This window comes from Penicillium malachiteum (assembly GCF_028827825.1).
Source record: "Penicillium malachiteum strain IBT 17515 chromosome Unknown utg000002l:1.0-8849297.0:1.0-8852440.0, whole genome shotgun sequence".
Taxonomy (NCBI): domain Eukaryota; kingdom Fungi; phylum Ascomycota; class Eurotiomycetes; order Eurotiales; family Aspergillaceae; genus Penicillium; species Penicillium malachiteum.
Window position 1 is genome coordinate 7,585,903 of NW_026643095.1, and position 18,449 is coordinate 7,604,351.

Genomic DNA, 18,449 nt, shown 5'->3' on the forward strand with positions numbered 1-18,449 from the left:
AAAATAATAAAAAAATTAAAAAAAAAATAACCTGAATCATGTCCACCTGGGCAAAGAAACATTTAAACACCAAAAGAACGCCTTCGCTCCGAGTTACCGTCATGAGGGTCATCAAAGAAAAAAAAAGAAAAAGAACCGGGCTGGGAGCCCTGTAGTCTTGCCGCAGCCAAGACTCATTTTGACCAAATAATCTAAACCTGAAAGAAAAAAAAAAAAATACGTAATATATGCCCATAAATCATTGACATAATTTAGCCGAAGTTGGTAATCAATCGTGATAGAACAGGCTTCTGTCGACGGCCCCGTGTGCCCTGACTGTCAACCGGGCCTGCAGGCATAGGTTCAGAATGACTCCTTTCTCTAGCCTCAGACCTTAGTCGCTGTTGAGCAGAAGTAGTTGACCGAGATGGAAAAGGCATAGTAGATTGACGTCTTGCAGACGCCACCGACTCATATGGTGGTAATCTTGGTGCGGAGTACTCGGTCCTCGGTGCGGGATGGGGTTGATAGATCGAGGAACGAGCATTTTGATAATGAACAGCACTTAAATGAGAAGATTGGCCGCTCGCGTATTGATTGGTGTAAAGTAAATCCGAACTTGGAATCGACATAGGGCGCATAGGCATAGGTTGGTACTTTGATGGATCGTAAGTCGGAAGTGGGGGCTGGTCGCATGAAGCTCGGGGAAGCTGTTGCGGATAATGAGCGTGGGTCTGGCGGCTTAAGTCCGGAGCAAAAGATGAGAGTGGTCGGGGATGAGCGGAGCGGGGCCCGTTGAGACTGCCATCGTAAAGATCGGCTTTGTACGCAGGTGGGACTCGTAAATGTGGCTGTGGGTGTTGTTGTTCTTCTTGTTGTTGTTTTCGTTTAGCTCTCTCTTTTCGAGAGAATCGATTTAAAAATCCTCCCGTCACTGTTTTTTTAATCAATATTGAGGTTAGCGTCTCTGTGTGCATTCAAATGTTATCACCTGGGCGCTGCCACAATGAACCCACTTGCAAGGATGTTTTGTCGCTTAGAATCAAATACACCAATGATAACCTTGATTGATGAAAATATCCTTGGTAGATCGTGTGATGAGAATCAACACAATCATTCCAAGGGCCAGATCCCGTAGAGCTAGTTGATCACAGTGCAGGACGGCTCTAGGGAGGTAGTAAAAAGGTAGTACTAGATAGTACTAGTATAAAGGGACAAATTAAGTCGCAAAGGTACAATAGTCTCCCATAAAATAATTTGGGGTTAAACTTGAATAACAAATAACCATGGATCAAGGTAATGAAACCTTGGGAAGAATCAAATAAACATGAACACTCAGGAATACTAGGCATTGATATATAATTCTAGGGGTCATTGCGCAGAACCTTGGGAAGCTTCTCTGACACAGGGACCCTGTTTCAGCACAAAGGAGAACTATTTTGAGACGCAAAGACTCGGAATTCCCCTCCTGCAATGTAAAGAGACAAAATACAAAGATAGTATCAAATTAATGATCCAAAATAGATCATGCAAAAGGCCCATAATTAGTCCTCAATTCCACTCAATTCCACCAAATCAAGTGTTCATCACACCAAACTAACTAAGCCAAGAACTACTTAGTTCACATTAGTCCCTTTTAGTCCACTTTAGTCTCATGCTTCTGCTAATTTTTGGTCAAAGGCGCCGACTTCTTTCAAATGCATGAGTCCCATCTGGCTCACTTGCATGCGTGGCGGGGAACCAACATTCCGGTTGCCTTCTGACTGGTCAACTGTAAGCGCTTCACTATACCACGAATCACCTTCCCTCGTGATGGCCAATAATTCTACATTCAAATGTTATTCCCGACGTACATATATACGAACGATCGGTGATCACCGTGATCTGCATGGCGTTTTATCCAGCGGGGTCAGTGGCTGAAGACGTGTGATGATCCTGCCCAGGTGATGATGGATACATCAATTGATGTATATGATGATCTGGACACGCAAGGTAGATTTTCAAATGACTTTTTAGGACCGTGATACGCCTAATCATCCCTCAGACCCTGATGCAGCCTTGTGGTGGAGATTCTAGGCTTTGTAGGCGCGGACGTGCCACGTCTTGACCCGTGTGGAGGTTCGGCGCAACGCTTTGTGCCACTTAAATGAATACATGCATAAGTCAAAGGATTTTGTACCGAGTACTTCTTGGCTTTTTCAAGGTCATTGGCTAGTCCCTGCAGATCCCGAAGGATTCGTCTTAACATTTGAATGAGCTATGATGAAATACAAACACTGTCATTCAAATGTTTGGTCAATTTTAACCTGATCTTGAAAGAATGCAGACGGGACTGAAAGTTGAAAGAATCTGTAATTCATACTATTAATTCTAAGATTCTTGACTCTTTCTTTCATTTTACAGGATTTTACAAGCTTTTTGTGCTTTACTACAAAGAATTATAGTTTAGTAAGGCCAAATATTGTCATTCTCGAGTACTAGGCCAACTCGGTAAACCAACCTAACGCCTAGAGATGCCAGGGAACGCCGCGCAATGATCATAAATCAAACACCTGAATCAAATACATAAAGCCATGATCAAATATCATAAATAACATAAAACATATAACCTTAAATCCATCACTCATAAAGTTCATCTGGATCCGGAACCATCGCCATAGTCATGGGCTTCAACAACGACGTCTGTCTGCGATCTGCCGGAATAAACGGCGAATTCCGTCGTCGAGGAGATAATCCAAAGTGACTGCGTCGAGAGCTCGATCCATCAGACCCATCACTTAGAATAGAGCCACGGTCATCCTCGTGATGAGAATCCCGACGTGTAAAAATACGATCTCTCTCCTCGAAGGAATCAATAGAGGTATCAACAGAACCTCGATTAGTGCGAGAGCTCCGATGAGACATGGCAGACTGACTGCGACTCGGAATATAGTTGGGTGTAGGAATCTCTTCCACGTATCGTCCGTTGGTCGGGATATACCTGAACGGAGGGGTGCGTCTGGAAGTTTCGGAGATCTCTGCCGTATAGTCTTGTTGAATAGGTTTGTAGGCAAATTCAGTTCGTTGAGAGTCTCTTCTATGGATATCTCGCTCATCTTTGTTCTCACCGCGTAGGTGCTTGGGTCGAGATGCTAGACGCACGGAAAGACGACCTGGATGTAGAGATCCCAGAGAAAGGGAGTTTCGTCGAGAGCTTGCAACGGAGGCGGATCGGGTCATAGCAGGTCTTGTTCTATGCTCCTCGTCCTCCTTTTCTTCTTCGTCTTCTTCATCGTTATCCTTTTTCCTCAAGTTGTGTACACGGTGTTTGGTTCGATTACTGGACGATGGAACAAAATCTGGAACGAACCCCGGACCATAGATCTGAGGCTGCTCTTGTGTTGGACGGTGAGGATTATCGTATTGATTCCATGAGCCCTCTGTAGGCACAGATATAGCCACGTCACCCCACCTGGTATGAAGTGGCTTGGAGTCCCCAGGCCTGCGGAAGAAGGCCAGGGGCTTATTAATGATTCCAGCCATGCTTAATGGATATTGTATCTTCAAGTGATGTTTGAAACAGTGAAGGATCCACGGAATAAACACAGCGTTTCTGAACAGAAACACTAAGGAACATGCGAGCGGGAATCAATTGGCGAAGAGGTAAAGATTTGTAAACTCCAGAGATCTGAAATTCTCTAGGAGGGGTAAAAGGATAGTGGCTTGGAATAAAACAGCGCCCACGTCCAAAGGTGACGACGTGGGATCAACAAGGCCTCCTCAATAGTCTTGGCAGATAACTCAGTGTCCTTCACAGTTGCGAAGCTAGGTTCGACTGGCACAAGACCAACATAACCAGGAATCACAGACTCGGATTGGACACAGCCTGGTTTGTGATAGACAAGGGTATGGAGAGGCGTAGTGGGGTGGCTAGCCAATGACTGCGGGGGCCTAAAGACCAAAGGCAAGACAAAAACAACAAAGAAGAAGACAGATAAAACAGATAATGAATCAAACAAATTCAATTGAGACGAGATAATGTCTGAGCTCCAACATGAAGTTTCAGCGGGATGGCGTCCGGATATAAAGCTTAATGCTTGGTTGAATAGACAACCCACCTGATGCTTTTCTAGACCTCGATATTCCCGCCATGTCTAGTACAATGCATTGGAAGCTGCAGTGTATCTCGGGATTGAAAGCAGCTGGACTCGGAGAAAACCAATTAGGGTGACGCATTACCGCCGAAACGGTGATGCACAAAGGTGGAGTCAACTCTGCGCTTAACAGGGGTGGTTTTGTTCCTTAATTAGCACACTTGGGATATATTCAAGGTAAATTTTTCTTAAAATAGAAGTAAATTAGTCCCAATTTTTAGATTGTAGTCGTGTTCATGCAGCTAATATCGCCCATATTCAGGCAGTTTTAATTAATTATTGCTAATCATGAGTCTAATGCTCCCCAGGTGGTGATCTCATATACAACTTCAAGTCGAATGCATTAGGACATCTAGCGGTGCTACGTACTACCCAAGTCTCCAGATTTTCCTGGGATGTCTTGAAGACCCTTACATCTAAACCTTGGGAGGTAAATCAATTGGTCTTAATCTTGGGACTTGAAGACTTCGTCACCGTCGTCCATAGTCCAGGGTTCATAAGCATACTAGTGGTCATAAGTAGAAATATTTGAACATTTAAATGCTCTCAGGACCATTTTGCATACAGCTTCTGGAAGTTAATAAGGAGATTTCCAGGATCTTCTAGTAGATATTATAGTGAAGGAAAATTGTATTGCCATAAGCGAATGTAATTGAAGCACATATCAAAAGAGCCCGTATCGGTGGCCATCATGACATGCAAACATTTGAACCATCTATACGTGTAGCCCATAAATCCAAAAAAGTATATCCTGTACCGGGTCCTGATCCAATCCAATTTAAAAGCCAAGACCTGCAAATCTGTACAACACGTCGTATATAGACGTTTTCACCATGTCAACTCAACACTGGTTATGTCGGTTCTGGTGTGCGTATGCGCCGTAGTAGCGCCGGGTAATTATTTAGAAGGGAGTAGGAGCTGGGCCAGAAGGTGCCGGGCCAGATCGGGCGGCGCCGTCAAACTGACGCTCCTGGAAGCCACCAAAGCCAACCATTGACGGAGCACCGGTGGGAGCGGGTCCAGATGGAGCAGGGCCAGAAGGACCAGCACCGCCAGCCTGGCGCTTGTCGAAACCACCGAAGCCACCGAAGCCGCCAGATGAGGGAGAGCCAGTGGGAGCAGCTCCAGATGGGGCGGGTCCGGAGGGTTCACCACCAAATTGACGCTTCTCCTCCATTCCACCGAAACCACCAAAGTCACCCATTGATGGAGGTCCGGTAGGTGTAGCTCCAGACGGGGCGGGACCAGAGGGCTCACCTCCAAACTGACGTCGGTGGAAACCGCCAAAGCCACCAGATGGTTCGGGGAAGGGCATGCTGGTCGAGGGGATGGCGGAGGGTTCGCCGCCAAATTGGCGCTTCTCCTCGAAGCCGCCGAATCCGCCCATTGACGGAGCTCCGGTGGGTGCGGCGCCAGAAGGAGCAGGTCCAGAGGGTTCACCACCAAACTGGCGCTTCTCCTCCATTCTACCCAAGTTGCCGAATGAAGGCATTCCACTAGGGATACCAGAGGGAGCAGGGCCGGTAGGCTGGGGCTCACCCTGAGGAGCGGGGAGGGCAAGGACGCTGCCAATCAAGCCCAGGGCAACATAAGAGTACTTCATATTGAATGAGTGGGTATGTAGTATGTTGGATCAGGAAGATAAAAGAGTGGTAGAATTGGATTAAGAAACACAATCTTAATCGAGATGTAGCTGATGAAGAGACAACAAAGTGACGGATACCACACCTTCTTTATAGGTGAGGATCATGGGTGAACAACACCCAGCCTCCGCTCCTGGGTCCTAAGCTAATTGTAGATGGAGACTCCGTGATCGGGCATGATCTCAAAGTTTGCCTCCCGCGAGTAATTACATGGCTGGGCCGCGATGAGCACGGGAATTGAAGAGGGTAATTGACGATCTTGGGGACCTGAGGATGTTGTGGGTCGTTAGGGCGTCAGGAACAAGAACAATCGGCAGGTTCAATTCGAGCCTGATACATCTATTTCCCCATGTATCCGGGATAGCGTGATAGCTGCTGGCAGGACAACGGGACAAGCACCGTCCAACTTGAAAAACGCTGAAGAAAAGTGGACTCTCTTGCACAGAAGAGGTAAGGAATCGACACTACGCTTCAAACTGTTGGAACAGGGTCACTGGGCCGCAATAACATTTGAAGTTGATCAATACACTGACGATCATGTTTCGTATACAGTGTATATCATTTCTGCCGGGTGGTCTGACTGAAGGGAAAATCTCATTGCTCAATGTTGGTTGATAGCCAGGGCCAACTACCGGATTGAGATGTGTGTTGGTGTTGCCGGGTCTAATCAAGGCAATAACACTGACAAGCTTAATTTCTGGTACCGAACAACGGTTTGATTTTATTCCGCATTCACCTTGTGATGTTTTTGTGTTTCTGAGGAGTCCAGAAACTCGCTGGTTGAAGTTTGATGACGGTTGACGCTTGGACAATACTCCAGTATGAGTTCATACCTCAGTTTGGATCTCGATCATGTGAAATCATATCCATTTTGTCACTCTTTCTTTACAGTACAAGGAATGTATGAAACAGAAACAATCCCTCCTTCGTACGGAGTATTTTCTGTGGATTCATCCACAGGTAGAGTGGACATCTTTTGAACCTTGGCCAGGAAAAAGATCATCGTTCCCACTGATTGATAAAAAGCCTGCCAATGAGTATTAGAAGATCGGCATATTGTGGAACCAGCTCGGCAGCAATTTGGGCATTTCGTTACTCGCACTCTGCTCTTAACTTGAAACTCGAGCTGGCGCATGGAGGTGTTGTATCTCCTTATCCAAGAGAGATCAAGAACTGATCATCGGAAGGGTCCATCTAGGTTTTGAGCAGTGTGGTCTGAACATTTTGTGGAGAGATCCATTCTCAGCTCTAATCCAACCTTGTAACTTGAAAATCCATGGCTGGAAACAATAGTGGCCACCGACCCTGTTTCATGGGGTGGTCGGGGTTTGAAGTCGGTAGGAGAGTTTCCACAGCTGCCCACATCGTCGTCGTCAGCCCCTTGAATCCTTCGGCTAGCGTGGCGGGTCCTTGCAGTCAAACCCTCTCAAGGTGCTTTTAGCCCCAGAAGTGGAGCCATGACTTCAGGGATCGACTTGGAGGAACACTCATATACATTCAGGTTAACAACTTGATCTCAGAAGAGTGAAGAGTATATCAAATTTGGCAATGAAAGACAACAATACTCAGCAACTGTGCACTTCTTCAAGTTCGATTCCAAAATGGGGGGGTTGATATGCAGCCTTGAAAGAGCAAGATTGAACTTGAGATGTGATATTCATACTACGATAAATTCCATGTCGATGCTTCCCTTTCTTGGCTTGCCGACCTCCACTTATGACTTCGAAATGGCCACTCTTGATCACTGCACAGTTGCCAAGTCCTCCGATCGTGATATCCCCAGCATTTTTTGTTCTCCATCGGTGTTTACGGCAAAAATGATACTAGAAAAGAAGCGCCAAGGGCGGAATTTTTCGTATTTGTTTCTGAAATTGCCATGCCGATCTAGGCGGAACGAGGTGATTATCTGACTAAAACTTTGAAGTCTAGAAAGAAAATCTTGCTATATACAAGTCTGTCGTAAAGTCATAATGCCGTAGTTTAGATTATCGGGCCAGGTCAATCTTGCCCGTAACCAGAGTCTAGTCTTGCACAGAAGAAAAGAAAGGAGCTCGAAAGTATGTACAAATTTACCAGCCCGGTCTAGACAGGAAGAAGAATCCGAAATGAGGAATTCGACCACACAAAGGTAATTAGAGCGATCCAATGAGTAAAGTAATGTGCGAGTAAGGAATCCTTGTTGTTCAAGGAGCCCAAGGCAAGAATCTATCGAACCTGTTTAGGGGTTCCAGTGGCACAAAGTTTGTGCGCGGACTGGCTGGCTTAGCTTGTCCTGGCTGGGTTACCCGATGGGTGCCCGGAACGTGGCCGATTCGTGGCCGATTCGTGGGATGGGAAGAAGGGATGTTGTAAATTAATTGCGCAGTTTCCGTGTAGAGAATTCAGGAGAGTTCGGCTGGACTGTCGGTGTCATGCTCAACTGGTGACGGGAGGATGGTGATAGAGCCATGGAGATATCTCGAGCTGACGGCATAAAGGCCTCGTTTGGAGAAACTCTTTGGCCTGAGGCAGATCGTTGTGACCTTCCAGAGAATGATGACGTCCGTGATCGGATAGGACTACGCGTTCCCTGACTCAAGTCTTCTCCGTAGGACGAAGCGTCCCAAGAATCTCGGGGCTTGGTGTGCCGATAGTGACCAGAAGAGGAAACGTCGGGCTCCTCCTCGTCGTCGCTACCAGAGCCAACCATGAAGCCCTCGCAGCCAAAGGATATTGATGATCGGCGCTTATGGGCCTTGCGGTGGCCTGACACGGAGATTAGATCGTGAGATGGCAAGGAGTGTGGGTTCTCAAGCGACACTGTGCTGCGCGCCTTTCGTGGCTGTTGTGCCGTGTTACCTTGAGATGCACCTCTAGATCGTCTTCTCTCCAGTTCAGGGCTGTGAGAGCCCCTCCTACGATTGCGTATACGCCCTCGACTAGCGCTGCTGTCCATTGAATCGTTTGAGCGCCGGGTCGAGCCTTGCATGCGCAAACGAACCTGACCCGGGCTAAAGGCTACCCGGGCCCGCATCTGCTGAATAGCTTGATCGAGGGCGAGTTCAATCGCACAGTGATTCCTAATTCGGCTTAACCTAGGCCATGTTGCTCGCTCGCCACTCAAGCAAGCCTCGAGCATGAACTCGGTCGTCGGGTTCTCCAGTATCCGGGGGAAGTTGGACGAAATCAGCTCGGGGTAAATGTTGATATCGCCACTGTACTTCTGATTAACAATAGAAGCCAATTTCGTCATGGAGGTCGGAAAGACTCCCAGCTCTGATAGAACGTTCATGCGGTGCAGCATTTCATCCTTCGCCAAGTGTGTCATTGTGTTCATCCAACGAGGAACGAATGATGGACCTTGAATAGATCCCTTGATTGGTCCATCCTCTTTTGGTAGGAATGGTACGACATGCGGATTCACTTGAGAGACGATAAAGTGGTTCACGTTGAACATCTCGGAGAGTCGTGTCATTGGAAGATCGCCATCCACAGAGCCATCTATGTATTCCTTGTGAAAATCATTCCAGGGAACGGTTTGCCCTGTCAAGGGATCCTTGGCCATCAAGGTGTATGGTCTAAAAACTAATGGCACAGAACAGGACACCGCTCTGCAATTGCATTGTCAGACAGATCTTCAAAGTAACCCGTGTTCAATTAGATGGATTTCAGTGTAACTTACACAGCGGACCAAATCAACACGTTCGGCGCAGATATATAGTTCAGCAGTCGTGGGAGCTCATACATGCCGGCACTAGATACACAGATATTCAAGATCCGACGTGTGCGGTTGTATGCCTCTTGGAAAGTGATGTCGCCTAGCCAAACTCGCATGGTATTTGCTAGATGGGAAATATCGAGGAAAGAACCGAACTTCAAGAACCGAGCCGTCTTTTGAAAAATATTCTCTTCCTGTCCAGTCTCATTGAAAACAGCGAAATCCCCATGTGCATATGTATCGAGGAGTGCCGGCAATTCCTCATCGTTGCGAGTGCAAAAGACAGCACATACGATACTACCTGCGGAGGCGCCTGATATTATTCGAGGGATCATCTTCGCTTCATAAAGGGCCTTCAGCACGCCGATATGATTCATGCCAAACGTGGCGCCACCTGAGAAGAGTAATGCACTGCGGCCAAAGGCTTGCCGAGCTGCTAAGAGTTGGTCGAGTATGTACTTCAGTTCCAGGCCATCACAGCGATTATGTACCGACAAATCCACCAATGTTGTGATCGTGTCCAGCGCGGTATTGATATATCGGTCTATTAAATCCTTTGTCCCAATATGCGAGTGGCGATACAGAGATCCATTGCTCATCATGCCCAGGTCTCGACTGAGCGCGGTGCGAACCAAGAACAGCATGCGACTGACATCGCAGCTGATACGCGCCTCCTCCAGTTGTCGCAATCGTTCCTGTACCAGCTGAGGATGATATTCGGCGCATTCGAAGGTCTCTTTCCAGTTGTTGTTTTCTTCTAGCACGTCGAGCTCGTTGGCACAGCTACACCATTCCTCGTACGACACAGCCTGCAGTCGAAGTTACGATTTAGCATGGTCACGCTGCAGATGCGACCGCCCGTTCGGGAACTAAGCCACCACCAAGGGAAGAAATTCTCACATTTTTAATTTTCAGATAGAGCACTTGTTTGCGAACCTCCACGTCCGCTCGCTGTTTCCTTTCTTCGGCTGACAATCCACCACGGTAGGAGCCCAGAGTGTCACTAGCCCAATTCCACGAATCTTTGACAATCGAAGAAACTGCCGGTATGGAGATGGCCCGTCGTAGGGATCGTCGTTGTGGCGAGGGCTTCGGATTCGTGTCTTGTTTGGAGTAGTTCGAGTAGCATTTTGGATGGACTATTGCGGAGTCGCCCAATACCGACATCGCAGGATTATGCATGGGGAATGCGCCATTTGGGGGTCTGCGACACTAAGGCCGAGAACTCAAAAGTAAAGATCAGAACAATGAAGTTATATATATGAAAAATAGTTCAAAGATTTGGACCATTTGCCGGTCATCAAGGGCGGTCTGCAATACGTCACGAGGACCAATAGTAAGCCCGATGACCCCAACTTCCAAGGTTTTCATTAACCCCAGCACAACTTCCCCACGTCTTTTTTCAGTATGGGGTAGTATAAGACAAAAAGACAAAGGATATGATTCAGATGTGGGACAAGTGATGAAGATTTGAGTCATGATATTCTATATATAAATGAACTGATCAGATCTCATTCATCCTTGCCTGTATACCGGAATATCTCTCAAGGATCATTTGAACATGCATGAAGTTCACATGCAGACGATCCTGGTAAATCGAACGCCACCAAGTCTCTCAGGCTGTGATCATGCAGGGCAATCAAGTCCGTGTGTAGATTGTTGAGATTATTCTGTTACTTGTTTCTACTTGTGCAGAAATTCAAAATTAGATTAATGGTAGTAATTCAAGTTAAAACATTTAACCTTGAGACTGAATGCTTCATTGGCTATATTTTATATTGAAGCCATTCCCGTAATATCTGTCTCGCCTCCATCTCCACACCATCCTCTCGCCAGAAATGCCCTGCTCCCTCAATCTCACACCCCCGATATCGACTATGCGGCATGCTGCCCAACTCGGCTGACCAACGTCGCAATTTGCGCACAGAGGTAAAGGTGTCCTCATCTCCAAATAACGCCAGTGTCCGGTGCCCACTCAGCTGGTCGGCTGAACCGACACCTCGGGCCTGAGCTGACCGACCCCCCACATCTACCGTGAGGGAAGAAAATACTGTCAAAAAAGAACTTACAGGGGGCAGGAGAGGAGACACAAGCAGATAAGAGATCGAGATGGACGCGCGTAGTGCACTCATATCAGCTGGACGCTGTATCCTGGTCTCCGCAGCACCGGGTAAAGACGCTGCAGCGATCTTCCTTGCCTCCCTGCTAATCTGATCAATGGATGTACCCGGAGATGTGCTAGTGCCGGGTTGAATTAGGTCAATCATGACATCAATGTTTGGGACATGCGAAGCGATCATGGATCCGTATGAATATCCCCCGAGAATGAGATCAATGTTTCCCCGATCGCCTCCGTCGGGGAGGATTCCCTGGGCAAGTTGTAACTCGTGCAAATAGTATAGCATGAACCCGTAGAATGAGGTATAGTCGCTCAGCTCCGGCTTAGCGGTCCAGCTGGTTCGTCCCTCTGAACCTCCAGCTCCACTGCGGTTTGTCTTGTGTCAGTCGTTGCTCTCCTGGCGCGAACACGGAATGTTACCGGAAATTGAAAGTCCCCACTATGTAGTCTGCATTTTGAAGCTCGCCGCCTATAAAACCAACCACGGGGTCATCGTAGCAGCCACCAAGTGATGCATAAGGGTGCGCAAAGATAGCAGCTTGAACGGGCCCGGCGGGTGTTGATTCTACATTTTCGAGGTGGCGGGGCAGATAAACACGACACTCGAGTTGACAACCATCGTGAATCGAAGGAATAGAAAAACTGAAGCTGGGACGGGATAAATACATGGCGAATTTTATCATTTACACCCAGGCACCCTTCTATTTCCAAATCATCATGGAAGGGAGTTGGATGTTGTGATAGAGTGGAGAGATTCGGGCGGCCTTTCAGGTTTGGTCTCAAACTCGTCCTACTAAACACACTGGTATCAGACGACACGTATTCGGTACTCCGCCTAAATGAAATTAAGTGAATATGCGACTGAAGTGAAATTTACTGAATGAATTAGTGGATTAGATTGGATTTATTGTAAAAAGAGAATGTGATGTTTATTGAACGCTACAAGTATGTACTGGAAATGCTATATATCCCGTCATGGTCAAGCGCTAAGATTCAAGAAGCCATGCTGGATCAGGGTCATCATCTTCTGATCTGGACACTTGGTCTGTATGAGGCTCGTCGGTAGTATCCTTTAATAAATCCGCTGGCGGTTCAGAATCATCATGCTCGAATGGAATCGTATGTCCGTGGGTATTTCCGTTTGTAATTTGGTCTGGATCATGAGCGGGTGGCGACGAGGCTGGCAACAAATCCGGTACAGGTAAACCGAAGGCTGGAAGCAGCAGTCCTTTTGCTTGTCGAAGGGCTTCTAGCTCTGCTGCAATACAACAGACAAGAAGCTTCCAATCTTTGTCCTCGGCATACTCCAGATGAGATTCAAGGCGTTGGGTGGTTTGCTGTAAATCTTGTGAGACGCTGGTTGCCACCTGTTCCTTGCCAGATCCAACGGGCACGCCATCTGTTTCTTGTGCAACTAATTGCATATACCGGCGCATGTAGCCTCTGAGTCTTTTCTCAAAGCCAGAGACGTCGGCCAAAGCCTCCTGCCAAAGTCCACCGCCTTCTTCCAGTGCCAGGATCTCCGCATCTACCTCTTGTTGTCTATAGTGTAAATCTTCCTGCTCATGCGTCCATAACTCTTGTGCCATCTCAAGGGTGCGCCGTCTGGGATTCAGGGTGTAGAATGTGGACTCGCCCGTCCGTTTCGACATAGCTTGCACAGGGGGGGTCACGAAGGTATTTTTGAACGTTTGACTGGAGAAGGGACAATGATTCAGTATACGAAGATAGCTTAGCGTCGACGGAGTTCTTAGTGTTTGCGATTTCGCTGACAAGATGCCGATGTTTGGCTTTCATCTCGAGCAGCTTGGTTTCCAGTTCATGGATGTCAGTCTCTAGGCCACGGGCTTCTTCTTGGAGGTTCGTCACTCTTTGATTTTCTTGATCACTGTGTATGACTGAAATAGCCTCTTCTAGACCACTTTGTCTCGAGGTGAAGCCTTGAATCTCACGGAGCGCAGTGTCTCTCTCATTTGACTGAGATGACAGTATTTCTCGCTCCTGTTCTCGTAGCTTGAGTAGGTCATACATCGACTGAAAAATACCCTCCCGTGCAGCCCTTAGTCCAATCTTCTTCGGCCGCGGCTGTCTCGCAGGTGTTGCAGAGAGCGACCGTGATCGACTAGCTCTGGAGGAGGTTGGAGTGGAGCTTCCATCGGAACTATTATCTGGCTGGGCTTGACCAATCCCAGATAGGAGACCCTCACTTTGTGCATCAATCAGGGTCTGTAGCGAGTGCTGAATATGTTTGGACTGTCTTTCAATGTAAAGTAGGGGGGTCTTGATGGTATGTGGAAGCCGCTGCAGGTACCGGCGGGAGCCGTTTATCGCGAAACGGCAGCAAGGTAGACATGGTTAAAATGTCAGGGAAGGCAAACTACAGTTTGAGACCAGTTGAGAAGAAACTTCAAAGGATTTCCTGGTAAAGAAAGCCCCAGGGGATGGAAGGGGTATTTAAATCACAGCCATGATCATCATTATCTAGGAGTTCAATACGAGAGCACCCGACCTTGTTCGCGGCCAGCTGATGCCCGGCGCACGTGACCTGTACAGTCAGCTCCGTTGACGTTGACGGCCTCGCGCCTGCAAAGCTTCCGTTGTCTGCTCCCAGCTTCCATTCGTACCTCCCCTTCATTCCATCGTGTCTTTTTACTTAACTTGATTTCTGTGCCGCTTGGATTAATATTGCCTGCGGCCATATCACCACACTTCCCCGATTTTACTCTGTGCCTCGGGGCTCGCTCGCTGTTCTGCCCCAAGCTCCCTCTTGGGCGACGTTGCTTCGTCACTCTAACAACAACATCATTATTGAAGCTGAAGCTTCATCACAACAATTTACACATCCACCATCTCTATCAACCAAGATGGTTGGAGTAGTTTCAGCCGCCGGTTTGGTCGGCTTCCTGTCCGAGCCAGACCCAGAGCTCAGGGTCTTTGCTTTGAAGTCATTAGACTCACAGATCGATCTGCTCTGGACAGAGGTTGTCAACGCCGTTCCTGATATGTAAGTTGCTCATTCGCGATGAATTGCCTTTCTGGCTCCTTTGATCGCGGTCGATGCCACCCTCTCCCCCAAGTTACCCCATTGGACAGGCTCTGACGACATCATCCATCCAGTGAGGCTCTGTACGAAGATGAATCATTTCCGGAACGCGAACTTGCCGCCTTAGTTGCTTCAAAGGTCTACTATCACCTGCAGGAGTACAACGAGAGCATGGTTCTTGCTTTAGGTGCGGGCAAGCTATTCAAGCTTGACAACGGTGGCGAGTACGAGGAGACAATTATCGGTAAGCTGGGAATCATTGAAAATCGTGTTATTGCTTCACTTTCTTACTGATTTTGGCTCGTTTGTTCAGCAAAATGCGTCGATACCTTCATTTCTCTATCTGCCGCCCAGAAACCGAGCACCGGTGACCAGTCCGCCCACCTGAACCAGTCCTTCCCTGCATCCGGAGAAGGCGCCACAAGTACATCAGCTAGCCTGACATCCCCCATCACACCGTTCTCGAAGTCTGCCCTACCCTCGAAGTCTTTGCTTTCGCGTCAAGAGGTTCCAGGTATTGATGCTGCTCATCCTGGTGGCGACGATACTAGTGTTCAGCACGAGGAAGCCCCGCTTGTCTCAAAGCGTGGTGTTCAGCGCCAGCTGCAGGCCGTTATCGAACGTCTTTTTGAGGAATGCTTCCGTCAAAAGAGCTACCGCCAGGTTATTGGAATTGCTATTGAGGCGAAGAACTTGGACGTTCTGCGTATGGCTATCATTCGCGCCAGCGAGGACGAGAAGAAGCAACAAGGTGAACCTCGTAAGAGTGAGGAATTAATGGAATATGTCCTGGATATTTGCATGGGCATTGTTCAAGAGCGGGCTTTCCGTAATGAGGTGAGCCCACATCTAACCCTCGAAAGTGACGAATTATACTAATCATTTCGATCTAGATTTTGAAATTGATTCTCGAACTCCTTAACGAGATTCCCGCACCTGATTATTTCTCCATCGCGAAATGTGTCGTCTACCTTAATGAACACTCCATGGCGTCCGTTATCCTCCGCCAACTTGTTGAGAAGGGCGATTCCCGGTCCTTGGCAGTCGCCTACCAGATTTCCTTCGACCTATATGATAACAGTACTCAGGAGTTCCTGCAAAAGGTTCGCCAAGAGATCGCTGAGCTCGTGCCAGAAACCGATGCCGACAAGGAGAACGCGGATGCTGAGCCTAAGGAGTCGGACCCATTACTCGAGGATCAATCAAGCTCTCGGCAATCGGGAGAGCATGATGATGATTCGCAGACCGCATTTAAGAATATTCTAGCCATCTTGGATGGAATCAAGACTATTCAGTTGAATCTGGAATTCCTCTACCGGAACAACAAGGCGGATGTCGCAATTTTGAACAAGATTCGTGACAGCCTCGAGGCTCGTAATTCGATCTTCCACACAGCAGTTACCCTTTCCAACGCTTTCATGCATGCGGGCACAACTCATGACAAGTTCTTCCGCGATAATCTGGACTGGCTTAGCAAGGCTGTTAACTGGTCCAAGTTCACAGCTACGGCAGCCCTTGGTGTTATTCACCGAGGTAACTTGAGCCAAGGTCAGAGGCTCCTTCAGCCATACCTGCCCCGCGAGCACATCGCTGGCGTGGGTGGCTCAGGATCGGTCTACAGTCAGGGTGGTTCGCTGTATGCATTCGGTCTCATTTACGCTAACCATGGTGGCATGGCCGTGGACCTCATTCGTGACCACTTCAAGAAGGCTACTGAGGAGGTTGTCCAGCACGGTGGTGCCCTTGGTTTGGGTGTGGCAGGTATGGCTACTGGTGATGAGGGTATCTACGAAGATCTGCGTAACGTTCTCTATACCGACTCTGCTCTCAATGGTGAGGCCGTTGGTCTTGCTATGGGTCTTGTCATGCTCGGGACTGGTAACATGAAGGCATTGGAGGACATGATCCAATACGCTCACGATACTCAACACGAGAAGATTGTGCGTGGTTTGGCTATGGGAATGGCTCTGATCATGTACGGCCGCCAAGAGGCTGCAGATGAGCTGATCAATGGTCTTCTCGGTGACCCCGATCCAACACTCCGGTACGGTGGTATCATGACCATTGCTCTGGCATACTGTGGTAGTGGCAGTAACAAGGCTGTTCGCAAGCTGCTCCACGTTGCTGTCAGTGATGTGAATGATGACGTTCGACGAGTTGCAGTTCTGAGCTTGGGTTTCATTCTGTTCCGCAAGCACCAGAGCGTTCCCCGTATGGTCGAGCTGCTCTCTGAATCCTACAACCCTCACGTCCGTTACGGTGCCGCTATGGCGCTCGGTATCTCCTGCGCAGGAACTGGACTGGATGAGGCTATCGATCTCCTGGAACCCATGCTCAAGGACTCCACAGATTTTGTTCGCCAGGGTGCATTGATTGCTTTGTCCATGGTCCTTGTTCAGCAAAACGAGGCCATGAATCCTCGCGTTACCAGCTTGCGCAAGGCTATGATGAAGATGATTGGGGACCGCCACGAGGATGCGATGGCCAAGTTCGGTTGTGCTGTGGCTCTTGGTATCATTGATGCTGGTGGCCGAAACTGCACCATCAGCTTGCAAACGCAGACTGGTAACCTGAACATGCCTGGTATTGTCGGTGCTGCCGTCTTCGTACAATACTGGTACTGGTTCCCCCTCACCCACTTCCTCTCCCTCAGTTTCACCCCTACCTCTGTCATTGGAGTTGATCAGAAGCTGGAGGTGCCATACTTCAAGTTCCACAGCAACACTCGCCCCAGCCTGTTCGATTATCCCCCCCGAGCAGCAGGTGAAGGCAGAGGAGGCCCCTGAAAAGGTGAAGACTGCTGTGCTCTCTACCACTGCTCAGGCCAAGCGCCGTGCCCAGCGTCGGGAGAAGCAAGCCCGTCGCGAAAGCATGGACATTGATCAAACTCCTACCACTCCTAAGGTAGCAGACCAATTACCAGAGAAGATGGAGACAGACGAGGCTGTTGCTAAGGATGGGGACGAGGCCAAGGAGGGCGAGAAGAGCACCAGTGAAGGTCAGAAGAAGAAGGCTGAGCGGGAGAAGGTTGGTTACGAGCTGGACAACATGTCAAGGGTACTACCCGCACAGCTCAAATACCTTACTTTCCCTGACCCACGATACGAGCCAGTCAAGCGGGTATGTTCTATTTCCTCTTCTATTTGCGTTGATTATGCTAACTTGCCACTTTTACAGCCTACTGGTGGTGTCGTCGTTGTTCTTGATAAGCAACCAGAGGAGCCTCGAGAGATTGTTGAATTGAAGGCTAGCAAGGAGCCCCGACAACCGGCTCCCCCTGCCGAGACTCTTCAGGATCGTCTCCAGGCTGCTATTGGCACAGCTGCCCTGCAGACCCCTCAACGGGCCGCTGCTCGGGCTGCTTTGTCAGATACCCCAGCTGGCGCTGCGGCGGCGGCTGGCGTTCTGACCGCCGCCGATGAGGACGAGGAAGGCGCGGAGGATGCACCTCTTCCAGATGATTTCACATATGAGACAGATGGAGAGGATGAGTGAAAGGGTTCTGCAACATAAACCCTTGAGGATGCTGGATGTATTACTAGATCTATTAGGTGTTCGGGACCTGATAGTACATTGGTAGTGCGGTTTCTGCCGCTTGTGATATGAAGCCTTTTCTTTACACGTTTTCATTTATTGTTTTGGATGAGTCTTCCATTCTTTGTAATATTCTATCAGCTTAAAACGACTACCCCCACGTAGTCACAGTATGCCTCTTGCATGTGCTCCCTGCCCAAATTCAGTTGCTGAATCGCCGTCACATGCCCGACTGCTTAGTCATATCAGGCCTCGGCATTTGGGCTGATGCTATGACGCACATTCAACCAATCAAGCACGG

The 18,449-nt window shown here is 48.5% G+C and overlaps 7 protein-coding genes across 7 annotated transcripts; 1 reads left to right on the plus strand and 6 right to left on the minus strand.

Moving 5' to 3' along the window:
• Positions 1–251: 251 nt before the first annotated feature.
• N7483_005826 (uncharacterized protein) lies at positions 252–956 on the minus strand (the record flags this gene model as incomplete). The annotated part of the gene is made up of 1 exon (XM_057089263.1): positions 252–956. The coding sequence occupies one exon, from the start codon at positions 954–956 to the stop codon at positions 252–254; it is 705 nt and encodes a 234-aa protein (XP_056949092.1).
• Positions 957–2,598: 1,642 nt separating this feature from the next.
• N7483_005827 (uncharacterized protein) lies at positions 2,599–3,501 on the minus strand (the record flags this gene model as incomplete). The annotated part of the gene is made up of 1 exon (XM_057089264.1): positions 2,599–3,501. One exon carries the CDS (start codon positions 3,499–3,501, stop codon positions 2,599–2,601), a length of 903 nt encoding a protein of 300 aa, XP_056949093.1.
• A 1,512-nt stretch (positions 3,502–5,013) lies between these two features.
• N7483_005828 (uncharacterized protein) lies at positions 5,014–5,715 on the minus strand (the record flags this gene model as incomplete). The annotated part of the gene is made up of 1 exon (XM_057089265.1): positions 5,014–5,715. The coding sequence occupies one exon, from the start codon at positions 5,713–5,715 to the stop codon at positions 5,014–5,016; it is 702 nt and encodes a 233-aa protein (XP_056949094.1).
• Positions 5,716–8,108: 2,393 nt separating this feature from the next.
• On the minus strand, positions 8,109–10,634 carry N7483_005829 (putative Patatin family phospholipase; the record flags this gene model as incomplete). The annotated part of the gene is made up of 3 exons (XM_057089266.1): positions 8,109–9,345; positions 9,417–10,261; positions 10,353–10,634. 3 exons carry the CDS (start codon positions 10,632–10,634, stop codon positions 8,109–8,111), a joined length of 2,364 nt encoding a protein of 787 aa, XP_056949095.1.
• Positions 10,635–11,218: 584 nt separating this feature from the next.
• On the minus strand, positions 11,219–12,239 carry N7483_005830 (uncharacterized protein; the record flags this gene model as incomplete). Its single annotated transcript, XM_057089267.1, has 2 exons — positions 11,219–11,936; positions 11,992–12,239. The coding sequence occupies 2 exons, from the start codon at positions 12,237–12,239 to the stop codon at positions 11,219–11,221; spliced, it is 966 nt and encodes a 321-aa protein (XP_056949096.1).
• A 318-nt stretch (positions 12,240–12,557) lies between these two features.
• On the minus strand, positions 12,558–13,924 carry N7483_005831 (uncharacterized protein; the record flags this gene model as incomplete). The annotated part of the gene is made up of 3 exons (XM_057089268.1): positions 12,558–13,266; positions 13,295–13,824; positions 13,883–13,924. The coding sequence occupies 3 exons, from the start codon at positions 13,922–13,924 to the stop codon at positions 12,558–12,560; spliced, it is 1,281 nt and encodes a 426-aa protein (XP_056949097.1).
• Positions 13,925–14,435: 511 nt separating this feature from the next.
• N7483_005832 (proteasome regulatory particle base subunit RPN2) lies at positions 14,436–18,109 on the plus strand (the record flags this gene model as incomplete). The annotated part of the gene is given in 7 exon segments (XM_057089269.1): positions 14,436–14,575; positions 14,689–14,858; positions 14,928–15,451; positions 15,508–17,283; positions 17,294–17,310; positions 17,326–17,734; positions 17,792–18,109. The coding sequence occupies 7 exon segments, from the start codon at positions 14,436–14,438 to the stop codon at positions 18,107–18,109; spliced, it is 3,354 nt and encodes a 1,117-aa protein (XP_056949098.1).
• Between the last annotated feature and the right edge of the window lie 340 nt (positions 18,110–18,449).